Below are 23,466 nucleotides of genomic sequence, written 5' to 3' on the forward strand. Positions count from 1 at the left end.
CTCTGACCACCGCTTTTAGTGCTTCCCATACCACTCCCACAGGGACCTCGCCGTCGTCATTGACCTCCAGGTATCTCTCAATACACCCCCGCACTCTTGCACACACTCCCTCATCCGCCATCAGTCCCACATCTAATCGCCAGAGTGTTTTGCTCCAAATTTATTTTCAAACCACATGCTCACTGCTCACTTTTTTAAGTCACCTATGTCTTTTTACACCATGCTGGAATTTGCTGAAAATGTAACATGGTTTGGATAATGTGAGTTGTTATTAATGCATAAATCACCCAGCAGCTGGTAATAAGGAGAACATAGTCTGTGAATTGCTGATCACCACAAGTTGCACTTGCAAAAACAGTATCTCGCTCTCACCCCCACCCCCTCTGAGTTTCAGGAATTTGTTGCATCTAAATTGCTCATTAAATTTGCTGAAGAAAGTTGAGTCTAATAATTAATAGCATAAAATACCCTTTTCACAATCTATTAGTTGTTAGTAACTGCACAAAACACCATTGGGCTTAGGCAAGAGCAATTTAAACAGTGGAATCTCATTCCTTCAGGTAATTATTTGTTGCTGGAGATTTTAAAAATGCCACATCTTATATTCTTTGTACTTTTTTCTTTCTTTTTCTTTCTGTCTCTTTTTTCCCCTCTCTCAATGCAATCCTTCTTTCCCTCTCTCTGTTCCTCTTTCTCTGCTTGATTTGACATTGAATTCATCCAACCACTCAGTTCTTCCTCCATTTATATCTCAATCCTTTAATATCGTTGGTCCCTGTTGGTCCTGTTGTTCATGAAGGACCCAGGTGCTCATGAAGGACCCAGGTGCCCGACTGCCCTCACTGCATTCATGTCAACTTATACTTCCCGTAACTTACAAAGCAAAAACACTTGAAGCAAAACACACAGAAAATGTCTCAACTGGGCATACTGCGAGCTACTTTGCCCCAGCGAATTCTGGCACATGGCCTTGTTCATGCTAAAATATTACCCTTTGGTATAAATTAGTCTGAGGAGCACTTTACAGCAAGGTTCTTTATTATTGCCTGTTTATAAGGACAATCTATTTATGGATTAAATACTTACATAAAACCATCTGAGTTTTATCAAGATAAACATGCAATCAATTAACTGAGATATGATCAGAGATAAGTGAAGTGAGGTGTCTTTGCATCATTCTACCTTAATGGTAAATTAATACATAGACTTGCCTCTCTGATGCAGCTGTGTTTGAATATCTTCTTTTATTTATACAATCTAACACAGGAACCAAGAATTTGTGTGCTAGGTTGCTAAGTAAAGGAAAGTAAAGTGTCCAATACGCCTGATTATTCTTGACCTTAGAACATAGAACATAGAACATAGAAAATACAGCACAGAACAGGCCCTTCGGCCCACGATGTTGTGCCGAACCTTTGTCCTAGATTAATCATAGAACCTTGTTCAGACTTAAGCATTGTGATGCTGATGACCTCCTCCTTCGCTATCATATTCATGAATGTGTTCATTATTGAAGTTCTGCTTGAGACAGTATAACATTGTTGCAAGGTACCCCTAGCAACTTGTATTTATACATTTCCTTTAACATAGTGAAATGTTCCAAAGTGTTTCCAAGGAGTGTTGAGATAGAATGATAACATGTTTTCAAACTGTTAATTGTACACTAACTTCATTCTAACGTTATAATTATATAACTAAAAAAGGTTTACAAATCAGAAATAAAGAATGTTTTGGGGGACTAAGATACTGCGGAGGTTGTCCTTTTTAATGAAATTGTAGTTTTGACGGAAACGCTGATGGGCAGTTCTTTGTTATGTAATTGCTGTTTCATGTGAGTGGGTAGAGAAGAATACTGTTTGTAATTTTCTTCCAGTTTTCATCATCTGCCTAATCTAGACTGACGTTTGAAAGAACACAAAATATGCCATCCATTAAATTTCAGCAGCTCCCGAGTGAACGCTTCATATCCTCAAAACTGGTTGCGCATTAATAATTTGGTTTTATATGTATATTTTATATATAATTTTTTTTGCATTTATATAATCGTCCCTCCTCCTCCATTTTTGTTAAAAGGAATGAGTAATGCTTTTAAAAGTGAAGTGTTGTATCAGTGACATCCCATGGAAATCAGGCATACTATACAATGTGAAGTTGTTTTGCATCAATGTAAACTTTAAATCATATTGGGCAGGATTTTGCAGTTAGTACCAAATGACGGCGCTCCATAGTGACATCGAGGAAAGCTCGCAAAGATCTAACAATCACTGTGACGTAGGTTTTCCCTTTCCTGATTACGTTTTAGGCAGGCATCAAATTAAGAGGCTCCCCTGGCATCCAGCAGCAGTGATGTCATCAGGTAGGGTAAGTCAATCTCTTTGAAGTATTCTAATCGACAGGAAAAAAAAAAGCTAAAACCACTAAGCCCCATTCACTTTTTAATCTAATGCTCTAGAGAGGATGAAATAAATGTCTCACACATGAAATTAAATATAAGTTAAAATATCATCAAGCTTACATTTTTATATTTGAAACTTTTATAATGAAGAATTTAACAATTTGATAAATTGGGGAAATTTGACATTGAGCAAATATAAGTTACTCTTTCAAGGTCAGTGCAACTGTTTAGTAGTATTTTTGAAATTTGTGCGCTGTTTAAAAGCCCAGTTACACCTCGGTCCATAAGGCGTAACTTTGTCAAGGTTTTCTACAGTGAGACTAACAGCGTAAGAATGGAAGTTTCTCATCTGTTCAGTGATTTCCTATTGACTTGGAGAATTCAACAACGCACTCTTTGGAAAAAACATAGAATAACCGTCAGCAAACGTCTAGATTTCTACATTTAACTGCACATGTGTGGACTCCAGACTTTGTTGACAGTTTTGGAGGAACAATGATAGTGAATGTTAAAAGTTTCACAACCTCACGGAACGATTGAAACTTTTCTCTTTTGCACAAGTATTTTTGCTGTAAAAATCTTTGAAAAATTTACACCCAGATGAATGAAGTTTTAATAGCGCATTAACTTCATAATTACTGCTAAACAGCTTTCCTTTTTAAAATAAATTTAGAATACTCTTTTTCTTTCCAATTCAGGGGAAATTTAGCCTGGCCAATCCACCTTTTTTTGGGTTGTGGGGGTGAGACCCGTGCAGACATGCATGGAGAATGTGCAATCTCCACACGGCCAATGATCCGGGGCCGGGATCGTACCCGGGTCCTCAGTGCTGTGAGGCAGCAGTGCTAACCACTGTGCCACTGTGCTGCCCTTCTGAACAGCTTTCCTGACCTCAAAAAAAGTAGTTTTGAGTGTCAAATTTCTCCTTTATGCCTAAATGCATTTTTTAAAGCTTTGTGCCTGTCACAGTTATTTGTTTTTATCTCTCTACATTTTTAATTAAAAATGGAAATGTTCAGTGGTGTGTACTTCCTAAGTTGCTGTCTATGAGGATACTTTAATGTGATTGGCTGCTTACCCTGCTTGATGACGTTGCTGCTGCCAGACTACGGGAGACCTTGACTTGACACATGACTCAAAATTATACCACTGACCATGCCACTCAAGCCACATACTATGCTTCATAAAATTGTAGACTAACACTGCACAGTAGGTGAGAAAATGTGCTTGTGCAGGCTCTATGGAAAAGATAGCCAATTAGTCCCTCTCCACTGCTCTTCCCCTTCAATTCCCTTTTTAAAACTACTATTGAATTTGCTTACTCTGCCCTTTCAAACAATGCATTCCAGATCACAACTCACTGGTTAAGAACAATTCTCAAGTTACCTATTCAATGCTGATATTTTAATGCCGTGATTAAAGGTGGTATCTGTTAGACGTTAGGTTAGCTCTTGCCTTTAGCCGAGCAGGGCAAAGTTATAGTTTTTTAAAATCCATCCATTTTTGTAATGATTTCACTTTGTAAAAAATTATTATTGCTTTATCTTTCGAGTGAAACCGCCAAGCGAAGCTTGTGTGGTGATGTTGGATCTGTTTTCAAACTGAGCAGACAAGGTTATTTTAACTCCATGGTGCAAATTTTGTTTGGTTTCAATCGCTCCTGGGATTCCAGCCTCTATTCCCCTGATTTTTAATCACTCCATCACTGGCGACCATGCCTTCAGCTGCCTGGGCCCGAAGCTCTTGAATTCCCTCCCTAAAGTTCCCTGCCTGTCCCTTACCCCTCTCTCTTTCTCTCCCTCTCTCACTCTTCTTTCCCCTCCCCCCCGCCCTCCTTTTGATGCTCCTTAAAACTGACCTGCCAAATGTTTGGTCACCTCTCCTAATATCCCCTTATGTGACTCGATGCAAAACCTTGGTTGATGATGCTCTTGTGGAGTAGCTTGGGACTATGACAAAGGCACGATATGAATGCAAGTTGGTGTTGTTGCTTACTTTCATTGTTTGTGGTGATATAATTCATTGAGGCAAACAATATGATGTTTTAGTTTTGACTGCCACCATTCTATTTTGCTTTCAGTCGATGGCTGTATCCACAGAGCCGCCGGGCCTAAATTGTTGTCAGCATGTCGTCAACTAAATGGATGTAACACTGGAGAGGCCAAAATTACAGCAGGCTATGATCTTCCTGCAAAACGTGAGTACTCCCATTTTATCTTGAGCAGCCTGGGTGAGGTATTGGTGAGCGCGTCCACATTTTAATTTTTGGTATTGCTGCCGAAGGTTATGGTGAGAAACTGTTGTTCCCTTTGATCTACAGATTAGGTATATTCACAATGATATTGTATGCACACATAGTGTGCGCAGAAGACTGACTAATTGACTTGAGTGCATCGGTTACACTCCAGCGGCCTGGAAGTTTTCAGTGCATGTGGACATCAGTGCGATTGTACTTCTGTAGCTGAAGGAAAGGAAATGTGTCTATAACATTCAGTTTAGTGCTGACACCCCATTCCAAGCAATTAATTCTATCCTCATCAGGAAGCTGTTTAAAATGTGAGGGATTTTGTGCAGTGGATCAGACTTTGGATTTGCTATTTTGGTGTTGAAATTACATGCACAATTTCCCATCTTGATGTCTGTTTCATGTACCAATAGCTTAATACTATAATTAACGGTGATACCTGTTAGTTATAAAATAAGCTCTTGAGAGTGAGAATACTTTTGGTTCGGTATTTGACCTGGGCAAATGGCGAGTATATAATTATGTTTCAAAACAACCTTCCAATTTTGCAGTGATCGCATTCTTTAAGCTGATTACTTCTCCATTCTTCGTTTGAAACTTCAGGGCGTGCTGTGTGTAATATCAGTGAACGTGCCTTTTGTATAATAGCAGTGAACGTGCCTTTTGTATTGGATCTGTTTGCAAACTCTTATGAAGTTCGTATTTGAAGTCAGCTTCTCTTGGGAATGACCTTTTATTATAAATAATTGAATGAGATTAGGGGTGGCATGCTAGCACAGTGGTTAGCACTGCACCCTCACAACACCATGGACCAGGGTTCGATTCTGGCCTTGGGTGACTGAGGAGTTTGCACTTTCTCTCCATGTCTGCGTGGGTTTCCTCTGGGTGCTCTGGATGCCTCCCACAGTCCAAAGATGTGCAGGTTAGTTGGGGTTACAGGGATAGGGCGGGAGGAGTGGACCTGGGTGGGGTGCTCGTTCAGAGGGATGGTGCAGACCCAATGGGCTGAATGGCCTCCTTCTGCACTGTAGGATTCTATCAGCAATGAATTGTGATTATTTTTGATTCGAGTAGCTTGTGACAAGAGAGTGGTCACCCGCGTAGCCTATACTTGTGTGCATTCTTTCAGTGCTGAAACATGTCCTTGACATGAACAAGCCTGATTGGTCTAGAGCTGAATTTATATGAACTGCACATGCTTCATTGGAAAGGTTTTCTGTGGCTTACCGGTTATATTTGTCATTCTTACCCTGACGCATAGTTCAACGACAATAATGTGGACCTCAGAATCAGAAGGGTAAATGAAGAGTGTATACATTGACACATTATTGTCATGACAGGACAATCAATCTAAGCTTCAGAGATCCCAGCACGCCTCCAATTCTGTTTTCTTGTGCGTCCTTGATTTTAATTGCTTCACTTTTGGTGACCATGCTTTTATTGCTTGGGTCCTGAGCTCTGGAATTCCTTCCCTATTCATCTCCGCTTCCATTCAGCACTTTCCTCCTTTTAAGGTGTTCTGTAAAACCTACCTCTTGAATAAGATTTTGGTCACCTGCTTTAATATGTACTTCAGTGGCTCAGTTTTTAATTTTGATTGATAACATTCCAGCCTTGGGATATTTTACTATTTTATAGGTGCTATATAAATACAGGTTCTTTAATTTGTAATTAAAGTGATCACTTTGATTCAAGTATCTAATGACAATTGGCAGCCTAATTAAATAAGTGATTATTGTCCTAGTCAGAATTAGGCTGATGAAATTTAGGATCCAATCTGAAAGAAGCAAGTATACCCTGTCAAAGATCAACAAAAATAGGGCAACCGGCCTTCCAACGTATCCCTCCACAACTTGGACCAGAGCCCACGGATGCACGTCAGATCAGGGCTCAATTACTTGAGGTCCTGCCCCAAAGTAAGAATTCCCGATTAGACTTGTGGGTGGTAAGTCAGCCACCAGGCCCAAACTAAGCAGTTGGCCTTGGAGGTGGGTAGGGCCGGGGACACGAGAATTGGGAACTGGCTGCTTTCCTGGACCTCAGAAGAACCCAATGGAATGTTGATGGTGTATACCGATCATCCAAAGGTCAAGGTTGTCCCGCCAGGGAGCCATGTTGGAAAAGCATGCAAGGTAAAGGTGAAGCTGAGGTGAAGGTGTCAAAGAGAGAGCCAGCATCGTCCTGAACCCAACGACCTGTACTGGACTCCTGTGGTGTCTCTAACTTGACAGGTGGCTTGGATGTAGCAGTGGCAGTGCCGACACTCATCTTTGTCAAGTGAAAAAGTGTACTCTTGACACCTGTCAACTTTGGAGCTAGCACCCTGGACAGTTGTCCTTAATATTTGCAGGTTTGTGTGGGGAGTAAGATCCCTCAAGTCTAGAATAGCACAGCAGATTATTTAATGTGTCTGCTATTTTTTGTGCAGCACTGCTCATTCTGGCACAGAATATTTAATATGATTTGGATTTCTTCCCACTGATATTTCAGCTCCTCTGTGTTTGCAACCGGTTTTCCCATTCACACATAACTAGGAGAGGAAGAGGAGGAGTTGGGAGAGGAGATTGAGGAAGGGACGTGAGCATTTGCCCTAGGGAGGGTGAACTCTTCCTCATCGTGCGCGAGGCTCAGCCTCATACAGTTTAAGGTGCTGCACAGGGCACACATTACCGGGACAAGGATGAGCCGGTTTTTTAGGGGTGAGGACAGGTGTGTTAGGTGCTCAGGGAGCCCAGCAAATCACACCCATATGTTCTGGGCATGCCCAGCGCTGGAGGAATTTTGGAAGGGCGTAGCGAGGACGGTGTCGAGGGTGGTAGGATCCAGGGCCAAACCGGGCTGGGGGCTCGCAATATTTGGGATGGCAGAGGAATCGGGAGTGCAGGACGCGAAAGAGGCCGGTATTCTGGCCTTTGCGTCCCTGGTAGCCCGGCGAAGGATTCTTCTTCAGTGGAAGGATGCGAGGCCCCCAAGCATGGAATCCTGGATCAGTGATATGGCGGGGTTCATTAAATTGGAGATGGTGAAATTCGCCTTGAGAGGGTCGGTACAAGGGTTCTTTATGCAGTGGCAACCGTTCTTAGACTTCCTGGCAGAATTCGGGGGGGGGGGGGTTACTTTATAATTATTTTTGTTATTGTTATTTACACTGAAGGGTCTGAGGGGGTGTATATACCTGTTGTGCCAAGTCGGGGTGTCAATGTTAATTTATTATTTATGTACAGGGGGGAGGGGGGTATGGAGGGTTGCTTTTCTAGACTGTGTTTTGTACTTAACCCTGTTGGGTTCTTTTTTTTCATTTTGTTATTGATATTTTATGAAAACCTTAATAAAAATTTTTTTTAAAAAAAACTAGGAGAGGAAGACCCCAACTGTAACGTATCTTTTTTCTGAAGGGATTTACCTGTCTTGTGCAAATAAATGAACAATACAGAATATGAAAGATCTTGTCACATCGGGCAGTGATAACTTTACAGACACCCTTTTGCTTGTGTGGTCTTTGTCTTCTGTACCTCACGTGTACATTTATTGAAATGCAAAACTGACCAATCAATTCAACCTTAAAATGCTACAAATTTTTACATGCTGGTTTAATGTTTTTGGCATTAATGTATCTTAACCAGGCCCCAATCAAAAACAAAAATATAATGTTCTCTTAATAAAGTCTGATGGTTTTTAAAATCAATTTAGAGTACCCAATTATTTTTTTCCAATTAAGGAGCAATTTAGCGTGGCCACTCCACCTACCCTGAACATCTTTGGGTTGTGGGGGTGAGACCCACGCAGACACGGGGAGAATGTGCAAACTCCACACAGACAGTGACTTGGGGCCGGGATCGAACCCAAGTCCTCAACACTGTAGGCAGCAGTGCTAACCACTGCGCCACCGAGCCGCAATGATGTTTTATTTACATAATTATTTTTGAAACAACTGGCAGCATCGGTGGAGGAAAGAAAATCCATTCAGTCCATGTTTCGGGTATTGAGACGCTTCCTCACAACTGACGGTCCTGCAGATGGATGTTGAGAAATGGGACATCTATAGACTGGAGAATCAAAGAAGCTTACAGCACAGAAGGAGGCCATTCGACTCAGCATGCATGTACAGGCTCTATGAACAATCTTAGTCCCACACCCCCTGCTCTTTCTCTGTAACCCTTTAGGTTCCTCAACCTCAAAAACCTGTCCAACTTCCTTTTAAAACTATTTGTGAAATCTGCTTCCACTGCCTTTTCAAGTCGAACAATCCAGCTTCTGTCACCTCTTTCCGTGAAGGGGACTTCCGGTGGTGGCTATGAAGGAGTAAGTCGCACATTTGGTGGCTCCTGCTCTGGTCGGACTTTTGGACCTTTCCCCCGTTTTTCTACCGGACTTGAATTGTAAAATGGATGTTAGTGGCAATTGTTTACTGAATTCCCACTTTGGTGCATGGAGAGAAGGACTAGAAGTGTTCGTAAGGGCAGAAACAAAAAGACAGAAAAGGTTTGGGCTGTAGCTGCAACAGAAGACAGCATGGTGGAGGTTCGGACCTCTGGCTTGTCAACCCAGCAGTCTATGGAGCAGCTGATGCAAGTCATTCAGGAAGGCTTTGCTACACCGAAACGGGAATTCTTGGACCCGATAAAAGAGTTGATTGAGCGGTTGGAGCATAGATTTGACGCCCAGGATCGGGCGATCCAGAAGGTGGAAAAGGCACTGGCTGAGCAAGAGGAGCATCAGACTGTGGTGGAGCTGGAGGTGGGGATGCTGAGGGACCAGCAGAAGAAGCTCCTGGAGAAAGTGGAGGACCTAGAGAATAGGTCCCACCAGCAGAACCTAAGAATCGTCGGGCTCCCGGAGTGGTCCGAAGGAACGGACGCTGGGGCATACATCGCAGACATGTTTGTGAAGCTGCTGGGGGATGGGGCAGTCTCCCGGCCCTTGGAAGTGGATAGGGCTCACAGAGCACTCGCGAGGAAGCTGCGAATGGGAGACCCCCCGAGAGCAATGGTGGTGAGATTCCACAGGTTCTCGGATAAGGAGCGCATTCTACAGTGGGCCAAGCAGACACAGAGCTGCAAATGGGACAAAAGAATCCTGCGGGTTTACCAGGTTTAGTGAGTGTAGAGGTGGCCAGGAGGAGAGCAGGCTTCAACCAAATCAGGTCGGTCCTTTTTAAGAAAAAGGTGAAGTGTGGACTGTTATACCCAGTCCGTCTCTGGATCACACTTGAGGATCAGCACTTCCACTTCGAGTCGCCTGAGGACGTGTTGGACTTTGCGAAAAAGAAAGGGCTAGTAATGGATTGAGAACTTTTGAACTTGGCTGCAACGTTCATGTTTTTGTTTTTTCTTTTTGTTTCTCTGTTTTTGTAAAAGGTTTCTCGTTTTGTGTTTCATGGAAGATGTTTGTGATGCTGTTTGCATTGATTTGGAACCAGTGGTAGAGCTGAGTGAGTTAAGGTTTTCATTTGCACTGTTGGGGGATGGAGGTGTGCTTGTTTTGATCTTGGTGTTTTTCTGTTGGGCAATTGTGTGGGGATTGTTTGATGTTGGAGTTTGTTTGTATGAGCGGAGGGGGAGTGTGGGGAGAGAACAGGAGGTGGGAGACGAGGGTAGGGAGGGAACAATAGGTGGGAGACTATCTGGCGCCGGGGATGGGGGCCACCAAGCTAGCTGGGTGAGCTAGCTCTCAGAAGCGCAGTGGGGGGTATGCATATGTTTTGTTTAGTAAAGGGGTTGGGTTACAGGGTGTTGTTACTAGAGGGGAGTGGTGAATGTACTGCTGACGAGGGAGGGACTTGGGCTGAGGGACAGAGAGGAGGTTGGGGGCGGGGGCTTCCTGCGGATGGACCGGTGGAGGTGGGCCTATAAAAGGGGATGGCTGATTGGCGGAGGGGGGGCAATGAGCCCCCCAACTTGGCTGATCACCTGGAATGTTCAAGAGTTAAATGGGCCGTTCAAAAGGGCACGTGTGTTTGCGCATCTTAGGGGATTGAAGGTGGATGTGGTAATGTTGCAGGAGACGCACCTTCGAGTAACGGACCAGGTGAGACTGAGGAAAGGCTGGGTCAGTCAGGTCTTTCACTCGGGACTAGATTCAAAGACTAGAGGGGTCGTGATCCTGATCAATAAGCTGGTGGTGTTTGAGGCGGGTAGAACAGTCTCGGACGTGGGAGGTCTGTACATTATGGTCAGTGGGAAGCTAGAGGGGGTGCAGGTGGTATTAGTAAATGTGTATGCGCCAAATTGGGATGATGTGGAGTTTAGAAAGAGGATGCTGGGGAAGATACCGGACCTGGACTCGCACAGGTTGGTCAGGGGAGGGGACTTCAACACAGTTATGGACCTGGGCTTGGACCAGTCAAGTTCGAAAATGGGCAGGGTGCCAGCAATGGCAAAGGAACTAAGAGGGTTCAGGGAGCTGATGGGGGGGGGGGGCGGGGGCGGGGCATGGAGATTTGGGAAGCCGGGCTGAAGAAGTTCTCCTTCTACTCACACGTGCATAAAGTGTATTCCCGGATTGATTTCTTTATTTTGAGCAGAGCCTTACTGGCAGGGGTGGTGGACACTGGGTACTCGGCGATTACAATCTCAGACCATGCCCCGCACTGGGTTGACCTGCAGGTTAGTAAAGGCAGTAACCAGCGCCTGCACTGGAGGTTGGATGTGGGACTTTTGGCAGATGAAGGGGTGTGCGAGCGGCTGAGGAAATGTATTCAGAACTACCTGCAGATCAACGACACGGGGGAAATTTCAGCAGCGGTGGTGTGGGAAGCACTGAAGGAGGTGCTTAGAGGAGAGCTGATCTCAATACGGGCCCATAGGGCGAAGGTGGACAGGGCAGAGACGGACCGACTGGTAAAGGAGATACTACAGATTGATAGGCGGAGACCCCAGAGGCAGGGCTTTTAAGGCAACGGCGGTGGTTACAGGCGGAGTTTAGTTTGCTGACCACAGGGAGGGCGGTGGAGCAGCTGAGAAAGGCGAGGGGGGCGATCTATGAACATGGAGAGAAGGCCAGCAGAATGCTTGCACAGCAGCTTAGGAAGAGGGAGGCAGCCAGGGAGATATGGAAAGTAAATGACAGAGATGGGAACCTGGTTGGTGATTCAGTAGGGGTGAATAAGGCGTTTAGGGATTTCTACAGCAGGCTGTACAGGTCGGAACCCCCTACGGGGCTGGAGGACATGAGGCACTTCTTGGAGGGGCTGAATTTCCCAAAGGTTGACGGGGAGCGGGTAGAAGGGCTGGGAGCCCCAATCGGGCTGGAAGAGATGGTGGAGAGCTTGAAGGCCATGCAGGCGGGTAAAGCCCCGCGTCTGGACGGGTACCCAGTGGAGTTTTATACAACGTTCTCGGGGATATAGGGGCCGGTGTTGTTGAGGATGTTCAATGAGGCAAGGAAAGAGGGGTTTTGCCCCCGACGATGTCTCAGGCAACGATTTCACTGATTCTTAAGCGGGACAAGAACCCGGAGCTGTGTGGGTCCTACAGGCCGATCTCCGTGTTGAATGTAGATGTCAAGTTGCTGGCCAAAGTCTTGTCCTCCAGGATCGAGGATTGTGTTACGGACGTTATTGGGGAGGACCAGACGGGGTTTGTTAAGGGCAGGCAGTTGGTGGCCAATGTAAGAAGGCTGTTAAATGTGCCCCCGGAAGGTAGGGAGGTGGAGGTAGTGATCACAGTGGATGCAGAAAAGGCTTTTGATCGGGTAGAATGAGACTATCATTGGGAGATACTGGGACGGTTCAGATTCGGGTGGAGCTTTATTGACTGGGTCAGGTTGCTGTATCAGGCTCCTGTGGCAAGTGTACGGACGAATAGGACCACATCGGACTATTTTAGCCTGCACCAGGGGACGAAACAGGAATGCCCGCTCTCCCTGCTGGCTATAGAGCCTTTGGCAATTGCTCTGAGAGCCTCGAGGGGCTGGAAAGGACTGGTCCGGTGGGGTGGAGCACAGGGTTTCACTCTATGCAGATGGCCTGCTTCTGTACGTTTTGGACCCAATAGAGGGGACGGAAGAAGTCATGAGGACTCTTGGGGAATTTGGCCGGTTTTCGGGATATAAGCTTAATATGGGAAAGAGTGAGATGTTTGTGGTCCAGGCGAGGGGACAAGAGAGGCGACTGGGAGAGCTGCCGTTTAGGTTAGTAGAGGGAAGCTTTAGGTACCTAGGCATTCAGGTGGCACGGGAATGGGACCGACTGCATAAATTGAATCTGGCCCGGCTGGTGGACCAAATGAAGGACGATTTTCGGAGATGGGACGCGCTTCCGTTGTCTCTGGCTTGGAGGGTGCAAATGGTGAAGATGACGGTCCTCCCGAGATTCCTATTTGTATTTCAGTGTCTCCCCATCTTTATTCCACGGTCCTTTTTTAAGCGGGTCAACAGAGTGATCACGGGTTTCGTCTGGGCGAGCAAGACCCCGCGAGTAAGGAAGGTAATGCTTGAGCGGAGTCTGGGAGAGGGCGGGCTGGCGCTGCCAAATTTTAGCAACTATTACTGGGCGGCTAATATAGCCATGATCAGGAAGTGGGTGGTGGGGGAGGGATTGGCATGGGTGCGTATGGAGGCGGCTTCATGTAAGGGCACCAGTTTGGGGGCGTTGGTAATTGCGTCTCTGGGGTTCCCACCGGAACCGTACTCCACCAGTCCAGTGGTGGTGGCGGCCCTGAGAGTTTGGGGCCAGTGGAGGCGGCATGTGGGAGCAGTGGGAGCATCGGTCTGGGCCCCAATCTGTGATAATCACCGGTGTGCCCCGAGGAGTATGGACGGGGGGTGCCGGTTATGGCGGAGAGCGGGGATTGAGAGGATGGGGGATATGTTCATAGAGGGGAGCTTTCCGAGTATGAGGGCGTTGGAGGAGAAGTTTGGATTGGCGAGGGGAAACAAATTCAGGTATCTGCAGATGCGGGACTTCCTTCATAAACAGATGTCAACCTTCCCGCTCCAACCGCGAAGGGGGAATTCAGGACAGGGTAGTTTCCAGAGGGTGGGTAGGGGAAGGGAGCGTCTTGGACGTTTATAGGGAGCTTATGGGGTTGGAGGAGACACAGACCGAGGAGCTAAAGCGCACGTGGGAGGAGGAGCTGGGAGGTGAGATAGAGGATGGTCTATTGGCGGACGCATTGAGTAGAGTCAACGCGTCCGCAACATGTGCCAGGCTCAGCCTGATACAATTTAAGGTTGTTCACCGGGCTCACGTGACAGTGGCCCGGATGGGCAGATTCTTTGGGGTGTAGGACAGGCACGCAAAATGTGCGGGAGGACCAGCGAACCATGTCCACATGTTTTGGACATGTCCAAAGCTTAGGGAATTTTGGCAGGGGGTTGCGGACGTCATGTCCACGGTGTTAAAAACAAGGGTGGCGTGAGTCCAGAGGTGGCGATTTTTGGGGTGTCAGAATACCCGGGAATCCAGGAGGAGAAAGAGGTAGACGTTCTGGCCTTTGCTTCACTGGTAGCCCGGAGACGGATACTATTAGCATGGAGGGACTCAAAGCCCCCGAAGTCGGAGACCTGGCTATCGGACATGGCTAGCTTTCTTTGTTTGGAGAAAATCAAGTTCGCCTTGAGAGGGTCACTGTTAGGGTTCACCCGGAGGTGGCAACCGTTCGTCGAATTGTTTGCGGGAAATTAATCGTCAGCAGACGGGGGGCGGGGGGGGGGATCGTCAGCAGACGGGGCGGGGGGGGGGAGCAGTTTAGATTAGAGTAGGGGGTCAATAAGGGACCTGTACGAGAGGTAAATGGCTTTTGCACTATGTTTATAGTTTCATGCATATTGTTTATTTTGTTGTTGTTACTATACCAAAAATACGTCAATAAAATGTTTAATAAAAAAAAACTCTTTCCGTGAAAAACATTCTTCTCATCAGCCCTCCAGATTTTATTTTCAATGATTTTTAATCTATGACCTCTGGTTATTGACCCACTCACCAGAGGGAACAGTGGCCTACCCAACACAACCTCTCATCGTCTTGGGAATCTCAATCTTAAGAGGTCACCTCTTAAACATCTCTGTTTCAAGGAGAACAGTATGAACTTTTCCAACTTCTCCACATAATTGATGTTCTTCATCACTGGTAAACCTTCTCTGTACTCTAATGCCTTTACAACTTTCCAAAATTTGTATACCCAGCATTCTTCACAGTCCTCCAGCTGAAGAATATATCCTGCCTTCTCTTGATTACTTCCAATTTTTTCTCCCGCAGACTTATGCATAATTTACACATTATCAGGGTATGGGAAATGATTGGCGGATTGGGGGATGGAAGGAAAAATCAACTCCAGGGGTATTCTTCGAAGATTGTTTCTTCACATCTCACACCTTTGATCCTTTTGCTCTTCATTCTACTTTACCTCGCTGACATTAAATTATGGTGTCGGCTGTGGCTGCTTTTTGCCTCTGAGTCACAAGGTTATGTGCTCGAGTCCCACGCCAGGGCATGTGCACATAAACGTAAAGCTGACCCTCCCAGTACCATGCTGAAGGAACGGCTGCAGGCGCCTGAATGTGAAAGATCCCATGGCACTACATCGAGCAGGAGCAGGTTATATTTATCCCTTAATCGCTGTCACAAAATCGGATTATCTGGGTCATTATCAAATTGCTGTTTGTGGAAGCTTGCTGTGCACAAATTGGCTGCTGTGTTCTCCACATTACAACAGAGACTAAAATTCAAAGCGGTTTCATTGGCTGTCCAGCACTTTGACATCCTGTGGGCCTGACACATGCTATAGAAATGCGAGTCTTTTTTTCTATCAGACCTTGCCACCACCTCTGACCACAGATGATTCTCCCACATATTGCCTGTTGCTAGAGTAATCATCAGGTGCCGCGGTTACTTCTTAATGCCAATTGCTTCCCTTCCCTGAAACAGCTTAAATTCATCCAAGATTGGATGGGATCCTATTACATTTTCCTTAATGGATTTTTCTTTCTTTGTTTTACTTGATGCAGTAAATCTTTTGTCTCCAGCTTGAATGACAGTTTATATAATCACTTCCTTCTGTTATAATGACGTGTCAAGTTCTCGATGTGTGGGGGCTGGGAAGTGTTGGACTTCAATGAACCATTCACCTGAAACCTTATGGATATTGTTTTTGTAGATTAATAGCATCAGCGTGTACAAGTCAGACAAAGCAGCTTGGGAATTTGTGAAAAAATATACAACCACAATGAACTGATGGGAAAGTGCAATTATATTTCACTTGATCAGTTATCTGATTTCATTAAATGATCACCGTGGATGGAGGCCTTTAAGGGCTGCATTTTGTATGCGAGCACATGAATTACAAGCAGGACGAGGCCACTCGGCCCCTCGAGCCTGTTCTGCCATTTAATAAGATCATGGCCGATCTGATTGTAACCTCAACTCCACATTCCCATCTACCGGCAATAACCTTTCACACACCCCCGCCCCCCACTTACTTATCAAGGATCTACCTTTCATACCCCATTGCTTATCAAGAGTCTATCAAGTGCCGCCTTAAAATCTTCAAATGACCTGCTTACCACTGTCTTTGAGGAAGAGAATTCTAGAGACTCTCGACATATCAGTTACAACAGAGAAATGAGCTGTTTATTTTTATTTTTCTGTCTTCCAGCAGGGACTACACTTCAAAAAACACTACATTGGGTGTAAAGTACTTTGGGGCATCCTGAGGTTGTAATAGGTGCTGTACAAACGCAAGCCTTTTTTCATGTAGTATTATTGCTGAGAGCCAGAAAAATGGTTTCACCTCACTCGCGTTGAGGGTGCTTTCCATCTTTTGTTACCAAATGAATTAGTTAGGGAAGGATGATGGTTTAAATTGTCCTCTTTAACTGCTAAATACTTGGAGAGAGTGATGTTGCTGGGCTGTGAGAAAAGAGCAAGAGAGATTAGGACTAATTGGCGAGATTTTTCAAAGAGGCAGTAAAAGCCCCCTCTGTGTTGCATAGAATCCTTGAATCCCTGCAGTGCACAAGGAGGCAATTCAGCCCATCGAGTCCGCACAGACCCTTCAAAAGCATACCCCATCTAGGCCCAGGCCCATGCCCTATCCCCGTATCCCCACCTAACCTGCACATGTTTGGACACTAAGGGGCAAGTTAGCATGGCCAATCCGCCTAACCTGCACATCTTTGGACTGTGGGAGGAACCCGGAGAAAATCCAGGCAGACACTGGGAGAACATGTAAACTCTACATATCCCAAATTCCACACAGTCAGTCACCCAAGGCCAGAATTGAACCCTGGTCTCTGGTGCTGTAAGACAGCAGGGCTAACCACTGTTCATCCATACCGCCACAATGCATTATTCCATGATTCTACCACGCTATAGCCACGCCACGGAACTGTTTCTTAGCTGCCTGCTAATTCTGACAGACAGTGCAGTCAATCTTGGGAGGCTAAGCTTAGTTAGCATTGGACTCTCTAGATGGGAAACAAGCACCTGAATGGTGTGCTGCAAGATTGGGAGCACAGGTTGAAACCCTGATAGAGTTCTATACTCATCGCAGGAACTCTATTTGTATTTTGAAATAGATTCGGACAGCTGCTGTGATGATTCAGCTGGAAGCTGGAGAGGAGCGGCAGACCATTCCCCACAATTTCATGGGCCACCCTGTTTCCACCGTGGAGTGGCCACAATGTTGCTCCCACGTTTCCCTGTTGCTCTTGCTTCACGGCTTGAGGCATCAGCTGGCGTTCAGTGGGTAGCAGCCTCAAGTACCACTCCAGAGACTTGAGGACAAAATCAGACTGGTCCACCCAGTGCAGTATTGAGAGAGTGCTGCACTGTTGGAATGCCATCTTTTCAATGAGACATTAAACTGAGGCCCCATCTGCCCTCTCAATTGGACATAAAGGACCCTGTGGCAGTATTTCAAAGGGGAGCAAGACGAGTCTCTCTCTCTCCTCCCCCATCCCACCCCCAGCCCCACCCCTCTGCCCGTCTGTCTTGGTCAATATTTATCCCTCAATCAACACTGTATGAAAACAATCTGATCAGTATCACCGTGCTGTTTATTCATCCTGGCTGTGCTAATTTGCTTTCACATTTCCTACATGACACTTGAAAATACCTGATCGGCTGTAATATGATTTAATCCATCCTGAAGTTGTGAAGGATCCTGGAGAAATGTCCTTGTCTCTTGTTTCCACTTGGAAGCCTGAGGTTTTCAAATTGACTTTCAGACAAAGACGAGCTTCTTTACTTGAGGGGGAAATCTGAATGAACAGATTTCTTTGTTTCAACATTTTGTTCCCATGTGTTAATAAGTCCTGAGTATAGCGTCATGTGTTCAAATGGGCCACCTTGATGAGGTGGATCACTCTTGCTGCGCTGTGTGCTCAACATGACATTTTGGTACATTTTTGGCATGGATGTTTTGTGGAGGCCATTTCCCTTGGGTAGCTCGATAAAGCAACTGACGGAAACCGTATCCAAACAATATTTTCATCCAGATAGGCAAAATCCTTTTATAAAGATAAAGTTCTGATTTAAACTATGTTGTTTTTGTAGAATCAGAGATGATAGAATGATGTGAATTAACTTTGGTAAAATTTACTTTTTCATTGGCGTTATGTGAAACTATTTTATGACAGAAATGCGAATTGTTTTCAGGGAACTATAAATTGAATCCCAAGGTTGTGATCTTGTGATGGTAACAAAATAATTATTGGATTTTTTTTCTCATTACACTTCAACACAAGTTTCTGCTGTGGTTGAATTTGAGTTTTTAAACTGGAGAACTTTCTCTATTGGCGATCCCAAGTGTAGTTATTTTTCAGAAATTGAGTTCTCCGAAAATTGGAGGCTGGGTTTAAGGGTGAGCCTGTAATTCGGCTGTGCGATAATTAGCAGACAGTATTTTTCTTCCCAAGCCTTACATGTTGAATGTTCAGAGAGTAACCTTTGCTTCGTTAGCTCTTGAGGTGTTTTCAGTAGCGTTAGCAGGATTTTATTCAGGTGGTGTTTGACTGAGTTGTCACACCAACTCCTCCCACTTCCAAAAAAACTACTTCAAATGGTTTATTTTTTCAAATAGGAATTTCATAATGAGTTTCAAATGGGAACTTTATCAGTTCCACTAATGTAGAGGAAAATGAAAATTTGTGTTATCAAATAAAACCTTGAGAGGTCATAGCCCAATTCAAGCTGACATGTTGCTAGCCCATTTGTAACTTTATGACTCTTTGTGGCAGTTACCTGGTGATCTTAACAAAACATAAGAGATTCAGGGGAGCCTTGACAGGGTGGATGGTGAGAGGATGTTTCCCCTTGTGGGAGAATCTAGGTGGCACTGCAGTTTCAGAATAAGGGACCTGCCATTTAAGACAGAGATGAGGGGGAATTTATCCCCTCGCAGTGTCATTAGTGTATGGTATCTTTCTCCACCTCCTCACCCCCAGTGAGCAATGGCCACGACATCGGCCTTCCTCCTCTCCATGAGCTCCAACTTCTCTGAAACCCCAAATATCGACACCAAAGGGTCGGGTCCACCTCCCCCTCCACTATCCTGGCTAAGAGCGCGAACACTCCCGCGAACCTTTCCTCCACATACAGATCCCTCATCTTGGCCAGCCCCACTTGACTCCACCCCCGTATACACTATCCATCCTCCCCGCGGCTCAAACCGAATATTCTTGCACAGCGCCATTAACACAACATTCCTTGCACATAAAATGCCTCCTCAACTGATTCCCTATCTTCACCGTGGACTGGACCACCGGGCTCCTTGAATACCTACTCGGAGCCATTAGCAACGCTGCTGTCACATCACCATAGCCCCCAAACTAGACCCCGAACAAGATTCCTCCTCCATCCTAACCCATTGTACCCCTTCTCCTTCCCACCATCGCCGCACCTTATCTACATTCGCTGCCCATAAATAACGAAGCAGGTTCGGTAACACCAATCCCCCCTGCTGCTTCTGCCTCTGTAGCAAGGTCCTCCCCACCCTCGGCACCTTCTCCGCCCATACAAAGTCCGAAATGATTGTGACCACTTTCCGAAAAAAGGCCTTTGTTATAAAGATAGGGATAGCTTGAAAAATAAACAAGAACCTCGGCAGAATATTCATTTTCACCACTTGGACCCTCCCCGCCAATGTCCACTGCAATGTATCCCACCTCTTAAGATCCTCCTGGCTTCCTCCACCAGCTTTGTTAAGTTCCACTCATGGAGCCCCGTCCATTCCCTCGTTACCTGAATCCCCAAATAATTATACCTATCCCTCGCTACCATAAATTACATCCCCCTAAATTTGCCCGCCGTCCCAGCTCATTCACCGGGGAAACCTCGCTTTTCCCTACCTTCAGTTTATACCCCTAGAACCCTCCCAAATCTCCCCAGTAGGCCCATAATCCTTCTCATGCTCTCTAGCGGATCCGAAACATACAGCAACAGGTCATCAGCATAGGGCGACACTCGATGCTCCCTCTGTCCCCTCATAATCCCCTGCCACTTCAGCGACCCCCTGAGAGCCATCGCCATCGGCTTTATGGCCAGCGCAAACAATAATGGCGACAGCGGGCACCCCTGCCTCGTACCCCTGTGTAAGTCAAATCTCCACGAACTCATATCATTCGTCGTCACACTCGCCCTTGGTGCCGCACACAGCAACCGCACCCATGACACAAATCTCAGCCCAAACCCAAACCTTCCCAAAACCTCAAACAAGTACCAGCACTGCACAGATCAAATGCCTACTCTGCATCACTGCATACCACCATCTCCGGTACAAGACCCCCTGATTGATTCATCACTACGTTCAAGAGCCGTTTTATATTACTCGCGAGCTGCCTGCCCTTCATGAAGCCTGTTTGATCTTTTGCATCCACCCCTGGGACACAGTCGTCCATCCTCCCCGCCAACAGCTTAGCCAATTCTTTCACACCCGTGTTCAATAGTGATATGGGCCTGTACAACCCACAATCCACCGGGTCCTTCCCCTTTTTCTGGATTAGCGTGATTACTGCTTGCATCATGGTCTCGGAAAGCAGAGTAAAGGCCACGTATGATCAGCCATGATCTTCGTGACTGGTGTAGTAGGCTCTAGGGGCCGAATGGCCTACTCCTATTTCTTATGTTCTGACTGGTCATTTTGCGAATCGATTAGCTCTGGAGCCAAGGCATGCCATTTGTTGGAAGATGGAGTGGTCCAGTTTTGAGTGAAATATCTTGGCAACTGTTAGTTTGAATTCGTGACTCAGACTTTAAAACAAAAGAAAAGGGAAAATCTGATTGCTGCTTGCTGTAATTTTGGAATGTTATGCTCATCTTCCATTATGTAAACTCACTGCTATTTGGTTGGGCCTTGAGGAAATTTCTATCTTGATGATAATTAAAGGAGGCTGCTGTTAGTCACGGCCCGGGCAGTGCTGCTGCTGTATTGGATGCAATACTGATTGGATGCGGCTGTTATTACACTTGGGACGGGTGCTACCTACAGGGTTAGGAGAACTCTGTTAAATATTTTTTCTGTAATTTGATTTCTCAAAGCAATCGGAGCTGCTGGCTGGATTCTCTCGGGTTCTGTTGATGCTGAGCAGATCACCAATTTGTCAAATCTCACGGCCTCCGCAGTTTTTTTCCCTGTGGAATGATTCCAGGTTCACTCAGGAACGTTATCTACGTGATGTCATTGTAGTGGCCTCGGGCTGAGGAAGACCAAGATTCAAGAGTTTCTGTGGGGGAGGTGGGGTACGGGGGTGGTCATGTGGGGTTGGCAAGATGAGGGAGATGGTACTTTAGGTTGTGGGGGTGAAGTAGAAATTGTGTCCACAAAAAATAAATTAAATGATGTGTGTTATTTTTCTAAGTCGAATGGGAGACTGCTGAACGAAGAGACGAAATAGTGCTCCTCGATTTTTCTTCCTCTTAATTCCCACATTATTGCCACTCAAAATTGTGGATTACTAAATAGATATTTGAAGCTAAATAGGACTGTTTTGGCACAGTTGGTTTGTGTGATTTTTTTTTTTTTAAATGTAGTGTATTAACATTTGATTAATATAGTTCCAGGAAGATCAAAACTGGGAAACTATCTGTTTCTGAGTAAATATTTTTTGAAAAAAAAATTTATGCCCGGATATTCTGGCCCTGTCTTGTGGGACCTGCCGAGGAAAATTCGGCGGCTCAACCAGAAGTCATAGAATACCTGTAGTGCAGAAGGACAGCATTCGGCCTATTGACTGTGCACTGACCCTCTGAAAGAACACCCTACTTAGGCCCAATCCCCTGCAAACCCATAACCGCATCTAACCTTCAGACACTAAGGGACAATTTAGCATGGCCAATTCACCTAACCTGCACATCTTTGGACTGTGGGAGGAAACCGGAGCACCCGGAGGAAACCCACGCGGACACTGGAAGAACGACAGTCACCCAAGGTCGGAATTGAACCTGGGTCCCTGGCGCTGTAAGGCAGCAGTGCTATCACTGTGCCATCGTCCATTGACTTTCAGCAGAACTGGATGATCCCAGTGATGGGAGGGCCTGCCCCTAGTCAAAAAGAAAAATTCCTGGTTTAATCTTTCTACTTTTCTTAACTGGTGAACAAGCATTTGTAATGTTGCCCCTTATTCTTAAATTATATAATTCTGCCTAAGTTGCGTTTGTGAGTATTTTCGTTCATAGAATCAAAAGATATTTCAATTGATTGTCATATGTACCAAAAGTGCTGCGCTGTGACAGATGAGCAGGGATTTAATTGTGTGCAAAGTTTTTCCAACTCACTGCAAATGGTTAACGCAAGGTGACTTGAGTGTTGATCTGTACATAATGCTGCCCATTAATCAACAGCAGTTCATGGTTGAGAGTAATACAAGGATTGACATTAGGTTTACTTCCCACATTCATTACTGCTGGGGTAATGAGGTAATGTACCTACCTGAGTGAAACTGTTTTCCACTGACTGCAGTTTTCCAAATGGGTTCCATAAATCAGAAATTTGCTGGCTAATAATGTTTGCAAGGTGAGGAGCATATCTTGGTGTTAGAGCAAACAGCAGGGAAGTCAATTAACATTCAGAATTAAGCAACAAGAGACTTCCACATGCAATTGTAGTTTCAATTAAAAATAAAATGACTGCTTGGTCTTGTTTTATACATCTTATTCAAATACCCTGCTGACTGGTCTGGCAATTTTTCTAAATCAATGAGATGTATATACCACTGGTGTTTTTAAAATTTGCAACGTGCACAATATTTTCATCAGAGCTTGGATCCGGAATTGAATGTTTTGTCCAAAAACAAACCACATACAGTTTGGCAACACACAATTAAGGCACAAAATGTTTCTGGTTCTTCAAACCTTCCAGCTTAGAAATACATCTATCACGTCCAGTCATTATGTTTCAACTTCCAGTTATGTGAGAAAAGTACAATACTATTGGTATGTTTACCTGAATATCACTTTTTCCACAAAGATTTTACACATGTAGTCGAGGCTTGTGAGGGACATAGGCTACAGCTTAGACTATTTGGGACTGAGCGCCCTACTTCTGTGATGTTAAGTTCGACATAATATTTATGTTTTGTTTTCTTCCTACCTCAGTCAAATCAAAAGAGTTTGCATCATCCTCAAAATGATGTACTTAAAGGTCTCCATGAAACTTTCACCGCATATTTTAAAGCCGGCCTGTAAGGCCGGTAGTTCAGATAAGAAAACATCAAAAGGAAAAGAAGGATATCAGTGGTAGAGTTCATCCTATACTGTAGATCTGGTCCAAGCCCCATACAGTAGGAAGATGTGTTTACGCTAAACCAGCAGGTGCCTGAAGAAGTCGTGTTTGAACAGCGCTTTTTCTCTCCATTCTAAGCCAGAAGCAACCCCACAAGTGATACAGGT

At 45.2% G+C, this 23,466-nt stretch overlaps 1 protein-coding gene across 2 annotated transcripts in view; it reads left to right on the forward strand.

The window, feature by feature from the left end:
- The window catches only part of macrod2 (mono-ADP ribosylhydrolase 2), a 1,493,168-nt gene that overhangs the window by 453,577 nt on the left and 1,016,125 nt on the right, over window positions 1–23,466 (forward strand). For both annotated transcript variants that reach the window (XM_072506634.1, XM_072506640.1), the window contains exon 6: window positions 4,476–4,592. In XM_072506634.1, coding sequence (XP_072362735.1) covers window positions 4,476–4,592 — 117 coding nt within the window. The remainder of the gene's footprint in view (window positions 1–4,475; window positions 4,593–23,466) is intronic.

Source organism: Scyliorhinus torazame, chromosome 1 (genome assembly GCF_047496885.1).
Source record: "Scyliorhinus torazame isolate Kashiwa2021f chromosome 1, sScyTor2.1, whole genome shotgun sequence".
NCBI lineage: Eukaryota > Metazoa > Chordata > Chondrichthyes > Carcharhiniformes > Scyliorhinidae > Scyliorhinus > Scyliorhinus torazame.